The 20,447-nt window shown below is 26.1% G+C and overlaps 2 protein-coding genes across 2 annotated transcripts; one reads left to right on the forward strand and one right to left on the reverse strand.

Annotated features, from left to right (window-relative positions):
- Window positions 1–705: 705 nt before the first annotated feature.
- Window positions 706–1,808, reverse strand: LOC101498416 (protein DOWNSTREAM OF FLC). Its single transcript, XM_004502382.4, has 2 exons — window positions 1,490–1,808; window positions 706–1,292 (listed from the first exon to the last, which is right to left on the reverse strand). The coding sequence occupies exons 1-2, from the start codon at window positions 1,638–1,640 to the stop codon at window positions 961–963; spliced, it is 483 nt and encodes a 160-aa protein (XP_004502439.1). The 5' UTR covers window positions 1,641–1,808; the 3' UTR covers window positions 706–960.
- Window positions 1,809–15,258: 13,450 nt separating this feature from the next.
- On the forward strand, window positions 15,259–18,553 carry LOC101498756 (inositol-3-phosphate synthase-like). Its single transcript, NM_001279106.1, is given in 10 exon segments — window positions 15,259–15,446; window positions 15,543–15,611; window positions 15,723–15,858; window positions 16,184–16,431; window positions 16,575–16,801; window positions 16,893–17,008; window positions 17,259–17,435; window positions 17,525–17,713; window positions 17,801–17,863; window positions 18,117–18,553. Coding segments are annotated over 10 exon segments (1,533 nt in total). The 3' UTR covers window positions 18,237–18,553.
- Window positions 18,554–20,447: the final 1,894 nt, after the last annotated feature.

Genomic DNA, 20,447 nt, shown 5'->3' on the forward strand with positions numbered 1-20,447 from the left:
CTCTCTTTTTCTAAGCTCATTAGGGGAATGTATTTTTCTATTTTATTTTTGTAGAATGTATTTCTCTTTTAGGGAAAATTAAAAAGAGAAATATTGTTTTAAAAATGTGTGTTCAATATCTTGAAAACTTAAATATTGTTATTTTCAACATAAAAATTATATTTTAATTATATTTTTAGTTTCTTAACCTGTATTTGTTGGCATGACCATTTATTTTTTGCATGGATTAAGCAAGATCTATTAATCACGGACTTTAATTTCCGAGTCCATTAGCACGTGAAAATCTTAATGGAGCACATGTCTCTCAACCCTAGCAAGCAATTATCATCCAATTAAGATTAAGATTAGACCATGAGCTCTTGATCAAAACGGATAATTTGCAATTGCTTAACATAATTGAAATCAAATCTTTGGCATTACCTTACTATAAAAGGATCTTTAACCTCAAGAGAAAGACACATACTATTTGTTTTTACATCACACTCACCTTAATCTCTATTGGCTTGAGCATAGAATGTTTGCAAGTACCACACTCCCATATAAGAACTCTTACCACCATCTTTCACCGTACCAAATATAATAATACGACAGATCCATTTAGATCAATTATTTATTGGAATGACATTATTGTGTTTTAATTATTCGTTTTAATGATAGACATACTTAAACAAAAATTTCAAAAAATAGAAATACTTAAACGACACATAACATAATTGTAATTAATTATAGCCACATTAGAATTGTAAAACTTGAACAACAATCCATCATTGGATTGAATATATAGCACAATCAGGTGGTCTAATTACTTAGACAAACAAAACTTAAATGTAACTAGCTACTAAAACTTAATTAGCACAGTTCCTCCAATGTCAACAACAAATACTTAAATACTAGTCAAAGAAACAGATCCGAGCTAGTAATAACTGAATAATATAAAACAGAACAAATCATTGTTATTGATCAAACATCCGAATCAGACAAGTAATATTTGAGGAGTTTGTGGCATTGAGGCGATGGCTTATCCTTCAAGTAACCCATAGCATTTGCATAGTGAAGATGGTTGACAACACCGTTTTTATAGTGAGTGAGGACAATGCTGGATCTGTCACGACCAGGGTCTGGAGTTTTGCACCATGCAATTGGACTACTAACAAGCAAACATCGACAAATATGGTCATGGTGGTCTTTCTCAACAATAATGTTGTATGTTCCTGTGGAATCTGTCACTCCTTCTGTGTAGAAAACTACATCCATACTATTCCTGTCTTGGCACCGAACTCCCACTCTTGCACCTAATTAATAAGCGTCGCATCACATACATATACATATATCCAACAAAACAAAATTAATCTAAGATATCCAACATCACTCAAAATTTTAACGACGATCAACCATACTAATCACGTCAGCGTCTCAGCGGTCAAGACGAGAAGACTAGTTAACTTTTTTTTGAAATCTAAATAAGTAAAATGAGGCATTAAGTTTGTACCTTGAATGTAGAAGGTAGCGTTGGTTTCGAATCCAGCGCGGCAGGTATCACAGTAAACGGAACCTTTGACATGGAAGGTTGCGGAAGCAAGTAAAGGGAGGATAGAGAGGGAAAGGGTGATAGATAACAACAACAAAACCATCTTTGCCATGATGATGAGCAATATAGTGCAGAGATAGGATACTTATAATTATATACTATAGTTTGAGTGAGCAATTAATTCGATTGAATTCGTTAAATATTAAATTATTTTTCAGTGGTATCGCGCGTCTTGTGCGCCATAAGAAGTGAATCATGTTACTAGCTAGTGAGAATTCATTTCACATGCTACTTCCTTCTCCGTGCCTTCCGTTCTTATCTATCCATTAACATTTTTTCAAGGTTTTAACACTGCACAGGCATTTATTTACTAGTATGCATCACCTCCAAATTCACAAAATGCAAGGGAAGTCAAAAATTAAATAACTGCATGTGATGTGATGCTTTTAAATTATCAATCAGTAATGAAGAATATTTTACTTTAATTATATTCTAGTATAAAAAAAATCAAATGGTATATAATCGCTCTCACTTTTCATTCAACTTTATGATGTATTGACTCACACAATAGTGATTCAGGCACTTTAATAACCGATTTTGATCGTTAGATATTTAAAATTGAATAGTTTAGATTACACGTCATTAAAATTAAATATAATATATCTTGACGGTCAATTTAAAATCTAACACTCTCAATCTATTAAAGCGTCTTGATACTATTAAATTCTAATTTTAAATAGTATATGGGAGTGATAATATAAAGTTGAATAAAATATACTATTATAGAGACTGGCGAGTAAACACGGGGCGAGTAACCTTTGGAAAATACTGTTTTAAAGTTTCTGGGAAGTGACTATTTTCCACTCTCGTGTGCACAGCCTTGGGCTGCTGCAATTTAGTTTGGGTGTGGGCCTGGTTTGCAGCAAATTTGGGCCTTGCCTAACGAGCTTTTGTCCATTGTAGTAACAAACTAACAATATTTGGAGAAATCTATTTCAGAATTCCACACATACTCTTTTCACCTCTACAAATATACTAAAATAATTATACTATTAGTTTATTAAAAATATTTAAAAAATAAAATAAATTTTTCATAATTTTTGAATATTTTAAAAAGAAAAACTCAGAATACCATATCTTTATTGTATTTGCAAAAAAAAAAAATTAGGTCAGCAAGCCCCACACAAAACTGGATGCTGAAATAAAAATCAAATTAATTGTCCATAATTATAATAATTATCTAGTGAGAGCTTGATGTGTACACCGTTAGGGATGACAATATAATTCGAACCTGCGGACACAAATCTAAACTCATTTGATTTGGACGGAGAAAATCTGCTTTGATTAGGTGCGGATGCAGCAGATTTTCTCTGAAATTAAATTTCAGGGGCGGGGACGGGTTTGGGGGTGATGATATCCACCTCGCCCCGCACCCACACCCGCAAGTAATATTATAGTAATTTTTGAATTTTTTATACATATACAGATTCTCCTCAATTAATCGAATGCGGGGTGGAGGAAGCAAAATCCACCTCGTATCCGTGTGCCATCCCTATACACCATTTTGACACAATATGACTTTCCTTAGTTTAAAGCACATTTCTTCACATGGTAAGACATAATTCTCATGATTAACCATATTTGTGGAAAGAATATCCTTCAACTTTATTATTTTCTCCATTATTCTTGGAAAAATCTCAATGAATTTTAAGACATTTTAACTCACATATGATCAAGCTTGTCAAAATAATGGCACTTGAAGTACACACATCTCTTTTGTTGAAATATTTTGACCATGTTGATCGTCATATTTATTATTTTCTTATTCTGGTAATTGATTGTCTTCAAAATTTATCATTACCCATTATTTGTTGACTCTCCTTCAACTATCTCAACACATTATCTAGATCTGTACTCTTTTATGCCAACTTTGACTCTCTTCAAATTAATGGCGTGATCCACTAAACTAATTTTCTTTCTCCCTTGGAACCTTAGATTTGACGTGACTTATTGAGAAACCAACAAGAAAAAAATACCACACAAAGAAGTAAAAAACAAAAGACAAATCATAAATTTATTATAACTCGACACTCACTCGCGGATTTTCATGGGAACATAAGGTGGTCATGGCCACCCCAAAGTTCCGAATAATTTTTAAAAAAATATTATTATTTTTATTTATTTTTTCAATAATGTTATTGAAACACAATTTGACATAAAATGAGACATAAATATAATAATGTGTATTGGAATACAAATACGATAAGTGATTATCTTTATTTTTTACGGTATTGTATTTATGTCATATTTTGTGTTAAGTTTTGTGTTCTAATATTATTCTTTTTTTATAAGATACATTTGAGTTATAATTTGATCAACAAAAATTGATCAATTTGATCCATGTTATGGATCAAATATATCAATTTTTATTGACCAAATTATAACTCAAATATCTATTATAAAAAAAATCGGAGGAAATTGTTTATAAAAAATTATAAAAATAACTACTATAATTATAAAACAAACTAAAATTTTCAACCTAAATTCCAACTATGTGAATTGTGAATTTTATCTAGATATATAATTGTGAATTTTATATAGAGTTTAATTATTAAAATTATCAATCAAAATTTGATTTGTTAACTCTATATTATAAAGTTAAGAGTTTGATCGTCAATATAATTTTATAAATTTATAACTTCAATTTTTTATATATAATATTATATTATAACTTTTTATTTATCCATTAAAATTTTAAAAACTTGGTCCCTCAATATTTTCATTCAAGCTCCGCCATTGTCGACACTACATATATATATCTACACTCTCGCCGTAAGCAGAAATACATGGTGATGATTGCACAAATAATTTCAAAGTGTGTGAATACAATAATTAAACTTTAGGTTCGTTCGCCCCACTTGATGCATTAGGCATAACAGCAAAAGAGAAATGTGTATTTTACTATCAATGCATCTTTTAAATATCTTTTAGATAAAAATTTATGAAAATTTTAATGCATTAATTATAATTTTTTATATAAACTATATACGAGACAAATATTTGTCAATGATCAAATAGTTAATGATATTTCACGAATTATTTAAAAGAGAAATATGTATTTTATTATTAGTATCTCTTGAATTTTTTCTATATAAAAATTAGAAGAAAATTATAATACACTACTTATATTTTACTATATAAATCATACACAAGATAAATGTTTATCACTAATCAATTCATTAAAAAACGATCTTTCATGAATATATTAGTTAAAATATAAATATGTATTTAATTAGTAGTGTTTCTCTTAAATATATTCAGATGAAAATTGCAGGCGAATAATAATATTTTGTATAAATCAATACAAGACAAATAATTGTAATTCACAATTAGTTAAAATGTTTGACTTTCATAAATCAATTCGCTAAAAGAAAAATATGTATTTCATTAATAATGTATATTATGAATATATTTTACATAATATTTTGAAGAAAATTACTATAAACTAATTATAATTTTCTACATAAACCATACATTAGACATATATTTGTTTATAATCATTTTGTTAAGATATTGTTTTTACAAATTTATTAATTAAAATAAAAATATGTATTTCATTAAACATATAAGTAAATATTTTACTTTAAAAGTGTACAAAAATATATTATATTTGAACAGCTTGGCTTAAATTTTAACAATATTTTATAATAAATTTTTAAATATGTTAATACTACAATGTGAATGTAAAATAGTTTTTACAGAAATATTTAATAGGATCCAATATATTTTGTCAGATCACACTGCCACACTTCATTTTTATAGTAAAGCATGACAAAATAATATATTCATAAAAGTAAAAAAAATTACTCTAAAAGTCAATCATACCCATCAAATATTTATTAACAAGGTTTGATATTATGCTATTTTTAAGGGAGATTTCTTTTTACATTGTACATATATGTCAGAAGTGCCTATCCCAAAAAAACACAATTTTTTACCTTTTGATTGTGTGCTTCGATATAAAACCATTGTTTTTTTGCCCCCCAAATGTGTTATTCCGAATAGAGGTGTGATTTGAAAAAACAAACAAACGATTTAAAGAAACTCTCATCTCTAAAAGAGGCTGAGCTTTTTGCTTTACACGGCCCACAATTGGTCCTTTTTAAGTTTGTGGTTCACAAACTATGGTTACATAGTAAACTGGGCAAAAAGAATACGAGAGCATTAAATGCATCAATAAGAAATTTTGTGGTGGATAGTAATGATACAACAACATCCACTCTTTTTATAAATGAAACTTTGTTCACATGCCATGATGCCAAAAGTTACAAATTAGTGTACCTCTAAAGCAATCTAGTATTTTATTTTTATCTACTCAAATAGGTAAAGCTATTTTCTTATTTAGGCAAGGTTTTAAAATGGTCAAAACGTATAACTTCAAACAAATTGGTATTTTTAACATAAAAAAACTGAACGTGTATGACCGGAACAAATCACTCTATGTTCTCTATCTATTGAGTCTGTATTTTTTTAAAAAAATTTATAGTATTTTATTATTTTGTTATAACATCTATTTAAATATAATTTAAAAATAAGTTTTCAAATAAAAAATAAGTTTAAATAGTTTAACTTTCATTATCATTTTAAGTATTTCATCTATTTGCTATAATTTTTTTTTATAAAATAAAATTTTAAAAGAATATTAAACTATTTTGATAAACTATTTATAAAAATTATTTTTGAAATACAACTATTTTTTTAAAATGTAATTTTTATTATGTTAAAATCTATAATAATAAATGTATAAATTATTGAATGTTAAAATTACATTTTTTAATATAAAATAATTTAAATTATTTTAAAATAACTTCTTATGAAAAATATTTTTTTTAAATATAAAATCAAAATTATTTTTTATCACTTACAAACAGACCTATTATAAAAATGCTATAAGACACAAATAACAAACTAATCATTTATAAAAATCAATTGCTCCATGCTTACATATTTTTTTAACAATAAAATATTATTTTGGTCAGAGTGTCTCTATTTCTTTTAAATTTATTTTTATTAGAGTAAAAATTTATATGATATAGATCATGTAAGTTAAATTTTACACAATTCTAAAATCATTTGATATATTATTGAGATACATCAAAATTAATGTCTTCTACATTTTTACTGAACATTGTTAATTTGTATGAGTCTCAATAACATATTAAATAATTTTAGAATTGTAAAATTTTATATACATGATCTATATGAGATAAATTTTAAATGCAACAAATTTGTTTTTGAAAAAAAGTGAATAAAAATAAATAGAGAAGATTGAGAAATTGAAAAAAATTTAGATTGAGATTATCCAAACTTCTTAGAGAAAAGAAATCAAGTGAATATCATAAATTAGTGGACCCAATCTTGAGTTCACATTATGGCCCTATTTAACAATAGCAAATGTAGGGCCAAGCAAAAGTTAGTGGACCCAATCAAATCCACTCAATTGATTCAATTTGATACGCGAAAGAGTCACATTGGATTACAAATTTGCAAATTTAGATACATATGAATTTGAGTAGTGAGATGCGATTGAGAAAAATAGACTTATAATTGCTCGAATTCAACTTCTTTCCTTGAAATTATAGATATAAAAGTTCAAATTTCTTAGAGTGAATCTCTAAATCTCATTTAATTAAATTGTCTCAATATGATAAATGAGTAGTTTGATAAAAATTTATTCAAACATTGATAAAAATATTAAAAATCTAATATGTTTTTCTTAAAAAGTAAATTTAAAAATAAAATAAACAAAAAGTTAAATAAAATAAACACCCCAAATAAAAAATAAAAAACTCATCACTCAAATTAACTCACCTGCATAACCCACCTTAATTGAAATCCAATTCTAAAATTGATTAGAATTAAACTTGTAAATCGCAAACTTGATTTTCTTATTAATTATACTAATTTATTTTAAAAGATAAAAAGACAAATTAAATACATTTATATATAAATAATATATTATAAATAATTACACATAATATAAACATGTTAAATTTACTTTTTTTTTTTTTAAAGGGTGAAAGTACTTGAGACAGAGATAGTACTTAAAAAATTAAAAAAAGGGTGAAAGTTACTTATTCGAATGCGTAGAGTAACTCCAGATAGCGAAAATACAAAGGGCAGATTCGCAGAATCACTATGAAGAGGAACGTGGACGATTTGACACAAATGGCAAATTTTAATTGACTCATATACTATAAATAAACTTCTCGGTTGAAAAGGACCAAACGATTACGCCATGCCTCTTAACTAATTAATTAATTTTAAGTTTTAACTATCCAAAAGCTATAAACCACACAACCATTATCGAGTCACAGCCATTGCAATATATCAATGCAATACATATCATAATATCACATGATTCTGACACTTTTAGGCCCCATGCACACCGATGTTAGTAGTCTATTGACATTTTATTTATAATTTCACAAGTACGATCACATGGTTGTTAGAAAAGTAGTACTTGTTTAAATTTATTTATTTAAGTTTCTTTACTATGATAAACACTATGTCACACGTACCGTTTAGGAGTGCTTAAACAACAACTTAATGCTCATAAGTTGTCAGCTTATTTTTATAAAGTTTTTTTAAATAGTTTATAACAAATTTTATATTTTATATAAAAATAATTTTATTTTACTTTTTTTATCATAAATATAATTTATATACAAGCTCTTACATAATACTCTCTTTCTTATAGAATATAAATAAATAAAATATTAATATTTTTCTATCACAAATATAAATAAATAACTATATATCATTTAATTAATATAAATTTTATATTTTAATGACTCTTATTCTCATTAAATAAATTTTTGTGAATGATACTTTTAGATATGCATTTAAATAAATTTATTTGTCCAAACATGACTTTGGTCACCCTATTTTAAATTTTAGCTACAGACAATAACATAATCCATTGTTATCTTAAATGAGAACATTAGATTAAAAAAATATAAAAAGTCTTTTCTTTTATTCTAATGATGATATATTGCTTAAATAACTTTAAATTATGATCGTTTGTATTATGTAAGAAACAATTATGATAACCCATATATGGTTATATAACTTACATGGTCCAAATTGTTGGCTTTGCTTTAAATGGAAGAACTTTGAAAAAATCTTACATTGTTTAGGATCGTAAAAAAATAGATAGACAAAAACTAAATATATGGATTTAGTTATTAATTACAATATACACTTGATGGAAACACTTTCACTTTGTATCTGACTTTTTTTTCTTCTTGTACTTTTATTTTAGAGTGTTATGTGATTTAGTTAAGTATATGTTATAAAAAAGTCGGTAATTAAGTGGTTCTTTATGTCCCACTTCTCTTTCTTGAAAACTTATTTGGTGCGTGATTACAATATGTTCAACGAATTAATTCTGACTTATGTAAAATTCAAGTCAAATTTATATTGGTACAATTATGATTACACAATATGTTGAATAACACATAAGAATTGGTAGACATTGATGCAATGTGTGTTGTATGATTATGTCGATTGTTGGAGAATGTTAAAGAAATTTATGAGAAAACCAACGTAGAACTTGCACCCACTAGCGGATATTTGTTGGGACAATGGGTGGTCATAGCCACCCCAAAGTCTCTAACAATTTTTTTAAATAAATAATATATAAAAAAATTACAAAAATTTAATTTAATTAATAAAATGGACACATCTTTTAACTTTAATTTTAATTGTGTATGTTGTGAATTCCTTCTAACAATATAAAAATTAAACTAATAATTTAATAAGTACAAAATTTTAATCGAAATCAATTAAATTGATTTTAATTTTTTTTTGTTTGACTCCAAATTGAACCAAATCAAATAAATTTAATCTCTACTCATTTGAGTGTGGTTTTACCGTATTTAAAATCGGTTATCGATATCTAAACGAAACTATTATATTTAATTTCACCATATATATGCAGTGTTATCTTCAAAAAAAAAATATTGTATTTAAGTATTTTTAATAGTATAAAAATTTAGTGTTTTAAACGTGTTATCTTAAAAATTTAATATTATACAAATTTGTTATATTGAACTGTAAAAAATAAACAAAATCAACATGTTTTTTTATCATTTCGATTCGAATTTGTGTGAGAAAAATTTAAAAGTTCAAACAAACTGACTTTCTTTTTGGTTCAAATTATTCAAAAAAAAAAAAAAATCAATGTACTATATCTCTAATTTCTTCGCACTCAAACTTATGCAGTTTCTCGGTCTAATTTCTGTTTCCTCTTTCATTATCTTTGCAATTTTGTGTGCACTTAAAATAATATTGTATTTAATTTATTCATTAAAATTTTCAAATTCGACACGCTTAAGGATTTTTGTCAAGATCTGCCACTATATTGCACCATAAGTTTTCAGCTTGATTTAAGACATGTAGAAGAAATTATTTGAGTGATTTAACTTCAAATGAAAATTATCGATGTGGTTTACTTTTAAGTGGACATTTTTTGAGTGATTTACCTTTAAGTGGAGATTCTTTGAGTCGTTTAATCTCAAGTAGAAATTTTTGAAGCGGTTTGTCTCGAAGTGGAAATTCATTGAGTGATTTACCTTCAAGTGGAAATTCTCGGACTAGTTTAGCTTCAAATGAAATATAATTGTTGTAAATAGAGTATGATAATTCTTTTGAACTATAATTATTGGTGTAAACGATAGAAGCTAAATATGCATCAATTTCAATCAATGTGGATAATGTTGGCTATGAATGAAATTGAATAATCTTCGAAAAGTTCTATATTGCTTAGCATTGTAAAGGAAGAGGGAGACACAAATTATATAGATGATTCTAGTTCTTTATTATAAGATGTTTCAGTTAGAAGTACTTTAAGTCTGTATATGACTTTCTTCTTTTCTTTTATAGTATTTGTGTCTTAGAGTGTTTTAAGATATAACTAAGTATTTGCTTTTGAAGTTGTGAGTGTACAAGAATCAAAGTCGTTTGAGAGAAGTATATGATAGCGTTTATTTCACGGTTGATAAATTTATTCCCGTAAATAATTTTTCTATAAAATAACGAGGGAAAACTTATTTCTATGTATTTAAAAAAAAAACTGTTTGGTTTGTATTCCTATAAATTTTTAACTAAGTTAGTACGTCGGTAGATGCATCAATTTTATTCTCACTTCAATTGGAACCTTTTTATTAACACTTCATTTTATGAGAATAAAAGCACTCAAACATGAGAAATTATCTAATTCTTGAAAACCTTAAATCCAATAATAATTTTTTCCAAACCTAATAACAAACATGGGTATACTCGTTTTCCACCCAACTATAATTCTTATACATGAAATAAGGGTCGTCTTAAATTTTTTAGAAGTCGTGTTCTAATTTTAAAAATTGAGTCTCTAATAAAAAGAGAGATTCTATTAATAAAAAATTATTTTAAAATATTATATTTTTACGAAATAAACCACAAAAAACTCAAAGTACTTTATTTAAATTGTAAATAATATCTCAGTACAACTGAAATCTAATATCAATTTCTAATTATTTAAAAATAGTCATTCTTCTAACACTTTATGAAGCAAATATATCAATTAAGCCTTCATCTTATATTGTCTTAAATTTTTTTGTTATATTATAAAAAACTTGAGACTCTTCACCAATTGAAGGCCTTGTAAAGTTGAACTGAATGGACATGTACAAAGTCGATGCTACTTGAAACAAACGACTTGTGTTGTAATAATTTTTACAGTAGTATTTTTTTGTTGTGGTTTTTTCTTTAATTATGAAACTTCCACTTTATATGGATTATTTTAATTTTCTATATGTCCATTTTTCCTAACATAAATTTACTCGTTCCAATTATTCAAGTGTCTTATATTAAAACTTTTATCACTTAATTCAATCATCCTATATACATTATTTCATGCAACTCACTTTTATAAAAGGAAATGCCAACGTTGATATGCAGCATGGTATTGGTGAGTATATGTTATAATCAGAATATTAAAGGATCAAATTGCAGTTACCTTTTTTATGAAAAGAGACAAGAGTGCTTATATTGATTCTATTTATCAAATAAGAAAATAGTGATTATATGAGGGCCAGCTAATTATTTAGATATTTTGATTTGCATTGCTGAATCCGGCGCATCTTTGGGATTATTTTACTACCAATGAGTATACTATCTTTTGATTCAAGATTAATTTTAGTTTATTAAAAATATGGTGAGGTGAGATCCAATTTTATTCTACAACAAACCATGAAAACTCAATAAGTGATTATTTAAGTTTTTTTTTTTTACAGATAAGTTAAAACAAACGAGTTCTAAGTTGATTTGTAAAATAATTTTACATTATTAATGCATATGAAATAAATTCTTTCATTTAAACTAAACTACTAAGTTAATCATCTTATTTTTATGTTTTTTTTCCTTCTTTCTTCTTTCACTTTCTTTTTCTTTCAATTATATCGTATAAAAGAAGATAAAAATTAAGTTGTCATAATTTAATTTTTTTAAGGATTAAGTACTATCTTTATTTTTCTCATGAATTAAATTTAGTTTTTAATTTTCCTAAAGAACTAAAACTCACCCATGAATTTATTATGTAATTCTAGAGTTGGTAATAAATTGTTAATCAACTCTTACTAAATTAACTTGTCATAAATTATTTGATAGTTTGAAAACCATTTTAAAAGATATAATCTATTTTCATTGATAAATTTATTAATAATGTTGATTAAAAAAATTGAAAAATCAATTTTGTTTGAATAATTAAAAATTATAGATAATTTTTTATAAAATATTATCCATCAATTGTAAATAAGTGTTTTCTTAAATTTATTTTTCATAGATGAAAAATAATAAATGAGTGAGTGTAAAAATTCTACAAATTTATTATCATTAAGTATTGATCAGTATTAGCAATTATAAAAATTAATAGTAAAGTATATTTAATAGCGATGCATACAATTTTCATTATATATGTGGATATTATTTAGTAGAATTTTTTTATGCATGATGAAAAAGTTTTACTCATAAAGTAAAACCAATCTGAAATTTAAGTTACTTAAAAATAATATAGAAAGGTGGTGTACTTTTAAATTTATTATTTTGTTTTGCCACATTTATAATCTTTATAACAATATTTTTTATAATAAAAATTGTCACAAGACTCGAAAACGTAAAGTTATTACAAATGTCTTAATTATTTATACATCTTGTCACCTTAAGAATTATGTTATCATCCCATTGCTATTAAACTTAAATAAAAACCTATATTTAAGGATAACTTTTTCATGAGTACTTAATAAATTATATACTCTTTGTTTCTAAGTGACTTTTACTATAGCATGAAAATTTTATTTATTTATTTATTTAATCATAATTATTTTTTCAATTGTGTCTTTAATTATTACTATGTACACCATTTAGAAAATATTAATTCTACTTTATATTAATAATATTGAGAAAGACATTGATAAATAATAAATATAATTTGATAAAATAATTATACTCTTTATTTTATTTGTGGATTTTTTTAATATTTGTGAAATTAGGAAAAAAAAGTGAAATTCATTGTGAACCAGACCACGTAGGAATTGAAAGAAAATCTAAATCAATCATCTACTTCATTTGATCATTTACATTTAGAGAAAAACAAAAATCATCAAGACAACAAGATTCATTTGAGTTAACTATAAAAGTATTCTTACTAAATGAACTTTGATATTAAATGTTTCACACTCATGATTTTATTTCTAATAGAATAAAACAAAATATAAAATTATTTAAATAATAAATACATTTTAAAATTTAAAGGAGTATTAGAAACACACTATTTACATATGTTCCACCAAAATATGTGATTCCTATATAAATTTAGTGGAATCAATATATTTTAATTAATAAAAAAATATATTAAAGAATGTATGTACAATGTAATTATTATTTTAAATTTTATAAGACTTAATTGTAGTTTTAATCATTTTATTTTTATCTAATTCGTAAAATTGATATTTTTTCTAAAATAATATATTTTTTTGTTCCTTTTTCGAATTTTATAATTAAAAAAATTACGACGCGACATATTTTAAACAATAAAACATTTGATCCAATAGCATTAAAGAATTAATATTCATAGAATTACAATAAAAATATATAAAATCTTCAATAGTAAATTTTAAAATTATTTATTTTTATAATTTAATTAATATTATATAAATAATTAATATATCTAAATCGTCAAATACCACAAAAGTGAATATTATATAATTTAAAATATATTTAAATTACAATTTTTGAATTAAAAATTATGTAAATTAAATTATAAAAATTTAAAATAAAAGAATTATTTTAATAAATTAATAAAAATAAATGAATAAAATAACCGTTAAATCCATTTGTAATAACCGTTAAATCCACTGTATTCTTCAAAAATCGCACCCAAGCCACAACATCGCAACACGCACTTTCCCTCTCACACTCTAGCCACCAGATATTCCTAAATATATATGTATGAATGATTCATATTCATTCACCGCATCGAATTGTTTGCGTTATATCCATTCAATTCGTTTACTTTATCAAAAGTTATTAACTTTTTAAACTCATTATTATGACTTTTTCCTCTACCATCTATTTAATTCTTAACTTTTAATTCAAAATAATTCAACTATTCACCCATCCAATTCATCAAAAGTTACTCAATATTCTTTTATGACAATGAATTTTTTTTAACTCTTCTACTTGGGTCAACATTATACTAAAATTATATTAATTTTAATAGATAAATTTAATAGAAACTACAAATAAGAAAATCTTAATTTGTCTAAGAAAATTTATATTCAAACTTAGTTGGAATTTAATATTTTAAACTTTATTTGTATATAATTTTTCTTCCACATTTGTTTTCATTGAAGATAGTTTGTCTAAAATATTTTTGACATTAAATATTTACATTTTTTCTACGGAGTTTCGAATAGTTGCTCAACATAGTAGTATTATAAATGACTAACTTTATGTGATTAGCTTTGATTTCAATGAAGAATTTATAAGTTACTTATTTTTTTTTACAAATAATGTACTTGTTCTATATGAAAATAATTGTGTATCTCACCATGATTCAATTGGATGGAAAATTAGAAAGATCAAATAGTTTATTTCTTATCATTTGGTTACAGAGTGGTATTAGGAAAGAGAAAAACAAAAATACAAAAACCATATATTTTGTCAAGTTGAAATAACATATGAATTTTTAAGAATAATTTCAGTTTTATTAATCAAAAGAAAAAGAAAAAAGTTCAAAATGCGAATAAAAAAAAAACAAGTTGTAGTAGTATTTGAGATTGATGAAAGAATGGATGAGAAAGAAATGAGTGATGCGATTGGCGGAGTGCAGTACAATGAGATAGATATATGGTTTTTATTTTAGAATCATGAATGAATGAATAATAAATAAAAAATGAAAAATAATATAAATCCGTAACCCACTCAACTAACGCCACGTGATGAAGCACAGTCGCATGTTGTTAGTTCTTCTATATATAGGAGCATCTTCACCAACACTGAGGGCACCGATCAACCGTTCACAAAATCTTTTTTAGAATTTTAGAGAAAGAAGATAACCTGCCTTTCTTCTTCCTCTAAATTAATTACTATTTTTCTTGTTCAATTTTGTGTTATTTGTTTCCGGAAAAATGTTTATCGAGAATTTTAAGGTTGATAGTCCTAATGTTAAGTACACCGAAACTGAGATTCAATCTGTTTACAATTATGAAACTACGGAACTTGTTCATGAAAACAGAAATGGCACTTATCAGTGGATTGTTAAACCTAAAACCGTTAAATATGAATTTAAAACCGATACTCATGTCCCTAAATTGGGGTTAGCTCCCAATTCCTCCTCCATTTTCCTTTTTATTTTATTTTTTATTTTTCCATTTTCTAATTTTTTTAATAAATTTATTTGTTAATTTGTTAGGGTAATGCTTGTTGGGTGGGGTGGAAACAACGGCTCAACCTTGACCGGTGGTGTTATTGCTAACAGAGAGTTAGTTTCTGAATTCTTGGCCTTTATTTTTTGTTTGTTTGGTGTTGTTTTTATTTGATGAGAAAGATACATGATTTAATATTTATGGGTTATTGTTTTTATGATTCTTAGGGGTATTTCATGGGCAACGAAAGATAATATTCAACAAGCTAATTACTTTGGTTCCCTAACTCAAGCTTCAGCTATCCGAGTTGGATCTTTCCAAGGAGAGGAAATCTATGCTCCCTTTAAGAGCTTGCTTCCAATGGTAAACATTTCCTAAACCTCTCTACGTTTTAATTGATTGGTTTAATTGAATGTTATGATTTGGATATGTGATGAGTTAAATTAAATAAAGCAGCTATTTTATTGTTTATATTATACTACCACTACCACTAGTCTTATTTGAGCGATGTAATAAATGATGAAAATTTAGTGTTATTTTGCATATTACTTTATTCAGTACGTTTTTGTTAGTCTAAGCATACTATTAAGAGTCGTGATTTTAAATTTATTAAAAAGAACTGGAGTCCAAGATGATTTGAATTTAAGCATGATAAACTGGACCTTATTATTGTTAAAACTATGTGCAGGTCAACCCTGATGACATTGTTTTTGGGGGATGGGATATCAGTGACATGAACCTTGCTGATGCTATGGCAAGAGCCAGGGTTTTTGACATTGATTTGCAAAAGCAGTTGAGACCTTATATGGAATCTATGGTTCCACTCCCTGGTATCTATGACCCGGATTTCATTGCTGCTAATCAAGGAGACCGTGCAAATAATGTTATCAAGGGTACTAAGAGAGAACAAATTAACCAAATCATCAAAGACATTAAGTATGTCTAACTTCAATATCTACCTGCTTTCTGCTTTCTGTACTTTTATATCTACCGATGCAGACCGCAACACAATTGCGGTTAACATGCTTTAACCAACTTAAAACTTGTTGATGTCTGTTCCTATGTTGACATGAATTCAGGGAATTTAAGGAAGCTAACAAAGTGGACAGGGTTGTTGTCCTTTGGACAGCTAACACAGAGAGGTACAGTAATTTAGTTGTGGGACTCAATGACACCATGGAGAACCTTTTTGCTGCTGTCGACAGAAATGAGTCTGAGATTTCACCTTCCACTTTGTTTGCCATTGCTTGTGTTATGGAAAATGTTCCTTTCATCAACGGAAGCCCTCAAAACACTTTTGTCCCAGGTTCGTTTGATGCTTGTCTTTATTCTCCCCCCAAATCTATCACTTGATTATATTTATTCATAGTTGTTAACTTTGCTTGTGTTCTCATCAGGGCTGATTGATCTTGCCATCAAGAGGAACACTTTAATTGGTGGAGATGACTTCAAGAGTGGTCAAACCAAAATGAAATCTGTGTTGGTGGATTTCCTTGTGGGAGCTGGTATCAAGGTACATTTCTTTTACATTAATGTCATACAGCATGTTTCGTCAAGTGGTTAGAATCAATTGGTTAATGAGCTTTAATTAAGGAAAAGCTTTTTGGGTGAATTCAAGTTTGAATTTTGGCTGACACTATCTTTGGCTAGACATTAATTATCTCCCGCCATATTATTAGTTTCTTTGTATGATTAATGTTTGTATTATGCTAATTTAATTTTATCAAGGAAAGGTTTTTAAGTGTCTTGTTGATAATTGACAGCCAACATCAATAGTGAGTTACAACCATCTTGGAAACAATGATGGTATGAACCTCTCAGCACCACAAACCTTTCGATCCAAGGAAATCTCCAAGAGCAACGTTGTCGACGATATGGTCAACAGCAATGGCATCCTCTATGCACCTGGCGAACATCCAGACCATGTTGTAGTCATCAAGGTAAATTTTATTTCACCAACCTTTCTTTGTTTCTTTCTATTGTCACCTTTTCAGGTATTTTATACGCTTCACTTTGGTGCCTTTTGCAGTATGTGCCTTATGTTGGAGATAGCAAGAGAGCCATGGATGAGTACACTTCAGAAATATTCATGGGTGGAAAGAGCACTATTGTGTTGCACAACACATGTGAGGATTCCCTCTTGGCTGCTCCTATTATCTTGGACTTGGTTCTTCTTGCTGAGCTCAGCACTAGAATTCAGTTTAAATCTGAAGCAGAGGTATGTTTGCAATGCTAACTAAATTCGTTCCTTGATTGTACTAGTCATTGATTATTTCTGATGCAAACTATGTTGTAATTCTTGCAGAACAAGTTTCACACATTCCACCCTGTTGCTACCATCCTCAGTTATCTCACCAAGGCTCCTCTGGTGAGTTCAATCTATCTGTTTCATGTTGAACACATACCCACATGTTTATTTTTTCTTTTCATATAGAAATTCAGTATCAAGATACATATATTTTAATCTAGTATAAAAGTTATATCATTGTTGTCAAATAGTAGCTATAACAGCGCAATAGCACTGTAGTGTAAAGAATTTTTCGTGATCCACGATTGACAACACTGAATTAGAGAAATAAGCATTCCAGTTATTATAATGCTAAATAATTATTATCTTGCAGGTTCCACCGGGCACACCAGTGGTGAATGCATTGTCAAAGCAGCGAGCGATGCTGGAAAACATCATGAGAGCTTGTGTTGGATTGGCACCAGAGAACAACATGATCCTAGAGTACAAGTGAAGCAGGGATAGAATCGTAGTTGGAATTATGTAGCTGAATCAGAAAACTTGCTCCTTTTCCTTTTATTTTTTTGAGAATATGTTTGCTGCTGATGTTTTCACAAGTGTAATATTCGATAGTCTTTGCTCGTTGGTGCTTTAGAGCAGAGCCTAGCTTGTGTTCTAGGTACATGAAAATAGATAAATATTTGTGTGTTTTGTGCTCTATTGGTGTTTATCACTCTACCTTCTGTTTTTATGGACTTCTCATAGGCAAGACCAAATATAACAGGGTATAATATAACCTTTAATTAACAACCTGTTTCTTATTTCTCACTTATTTCTGATTATGAAAATTATTTTATTTTTGTAAAATATTTTATAGAATTTATAGAAATGAGTTGAAAATATTGACATTGTTCAATTAACAATGTCAATATTGTTAGGTTTCATATTTTTTATGGCGAGTTCGCTTGATTTGGAATCTCTACTCTACTTGTATAAGTTTATTGGTGATGTTTATCATCTTATTTATTTATTTATTTATAGAAGAAAAAAAAAGTTGAAAACATTTTATACACAATTACATATATAGTAAGATATTTTCATGGCTTATTTAGTGCCTATAAAATTCAAAAAAAATTGATTTTAATCTTTGCAGAATAAATTTTTTAGTTTAAGTCTTTAAAAAAAGACTAAACGTTTTTGTTTTATTCTTTAATAAAATAAAATAAAAAATTTATGAATTCTTTTTATTATAAAAATCTTATACTTAAATAAATTTTTATGAATTCTTTTTATTATAAAAATCTTATAAATTCTTTTTATTATAAAAATCTTATACTTAAATAAATTTTTATGAATTCTTTTTATTATAAAAATCTTATACTTAAATAAATTTTTGTCACAAATAAATTAGTTAAAATTAGTACTTTATTAATATCATAAACATAAAAATATGAATAATTATAATAATAATTGTAATTTTTTTACGCTCGAGTTGTCATGTCTTTCTTCTTCTTCTTTTTTCTCATATATAGAATCGCAAAAGAAGTTGTTGAAACGTAAAATTATACATAGAATAAATATTTCTTCCTAATTAATTAGTTAAATTTATTATTTTTTGATGTCTTCTACATAAAAATGAGAATAATTTTAATTTACTATTTACAAATGTATTATAAAAACCATGTTCGGACAAACGTTTATCAATAAAGAATTAGTTAAAATTAATATTTTTTTTTATATCGTCAACATAAAAATAAAAAATAAGAAAAAATATAATATACTAACTATAAGTTTTTCATATTGTTTGTTTGTAAATAAGTTGAAAGCTGGTAGAGCATGTAATCATACACATAATAAATGTTTGACGTTAATCAATTAGTTAAAATTGTGTAAAAAAATTAATTATTCAAAATTAATAATGGTTTAAATATATAATCTTTTTTAATTTTGATCCTCGTATTTTTGTTTGGTTTATATCCTTGTAATATCAAAAAAAATTATTTTTGATCGTTAAGTGGACATTACAAAAACGTTAATTGACAAAGGGAAACAGTTTTTTGTCATCTAAATATAACAGTTTTCAGTTTTAGTCTCTGAAAAATATATTTTTGAATTTCATCCCTGTAATATTAAAAAAAAATTACTTTTTGTCTTTAACGTTTCTCATGAAATGCAATAATTTGTATAGTTATTTTTATAAAATACTTCAAAAAAATTATGGTTAATTATTTTTAGTTATATTAATTTGTATAGTTGTCTAATAACTTATTGCACAAAGATTAGTTCAAAGTGTTTGGTAAAGTTTTTATTTTTTTTTATTTACCTTCGTGATTAGTTTGTAAGTAGAAATCGAAAAATATTAGTAATAAATATTAAATCTTTAACTTTTTTTCTCAATACTATTCAGTATTTATTAACTTACTAATTGAATTATTTATGTAGAACAAATGTTTAGTAAAGTCACTTAATCATCTAATTTAAAAATATAAAATAACATACAAATTGATATTTATTAATAATAAACTTATGCCAATTAATGTTTAAAATATTTTCACTTCAATAATTTAAATTTTATTAATCTTCTTTTTTATTTATTTATTATTATTAAATTAATTTTCTCTGTTTCAAAAAAATCACTAATCATTTATTTATTTATACATTAAATAGTAAAAATATTCGCATACAACATCGAGGTTCAAGATTTTAACTCGAAACATAGTATCCA

This window comes from Cicer arietinum, chromosome 5 (genome assembly GCF_000331145.2).
Source record: "Cicer arietinum cultivar CDC Frontier isolate Library 1 chromosome 5, Cicar.CDCFrontier_v2.0, whole genome shotgun sequence".
Classification (NCBI taxonomy): Eukaryota; Viridiplantae; Streptophyta; class Magnoliopsida; order Fabales; family Fabaceae; genus Cicer; species Cicer arietinum.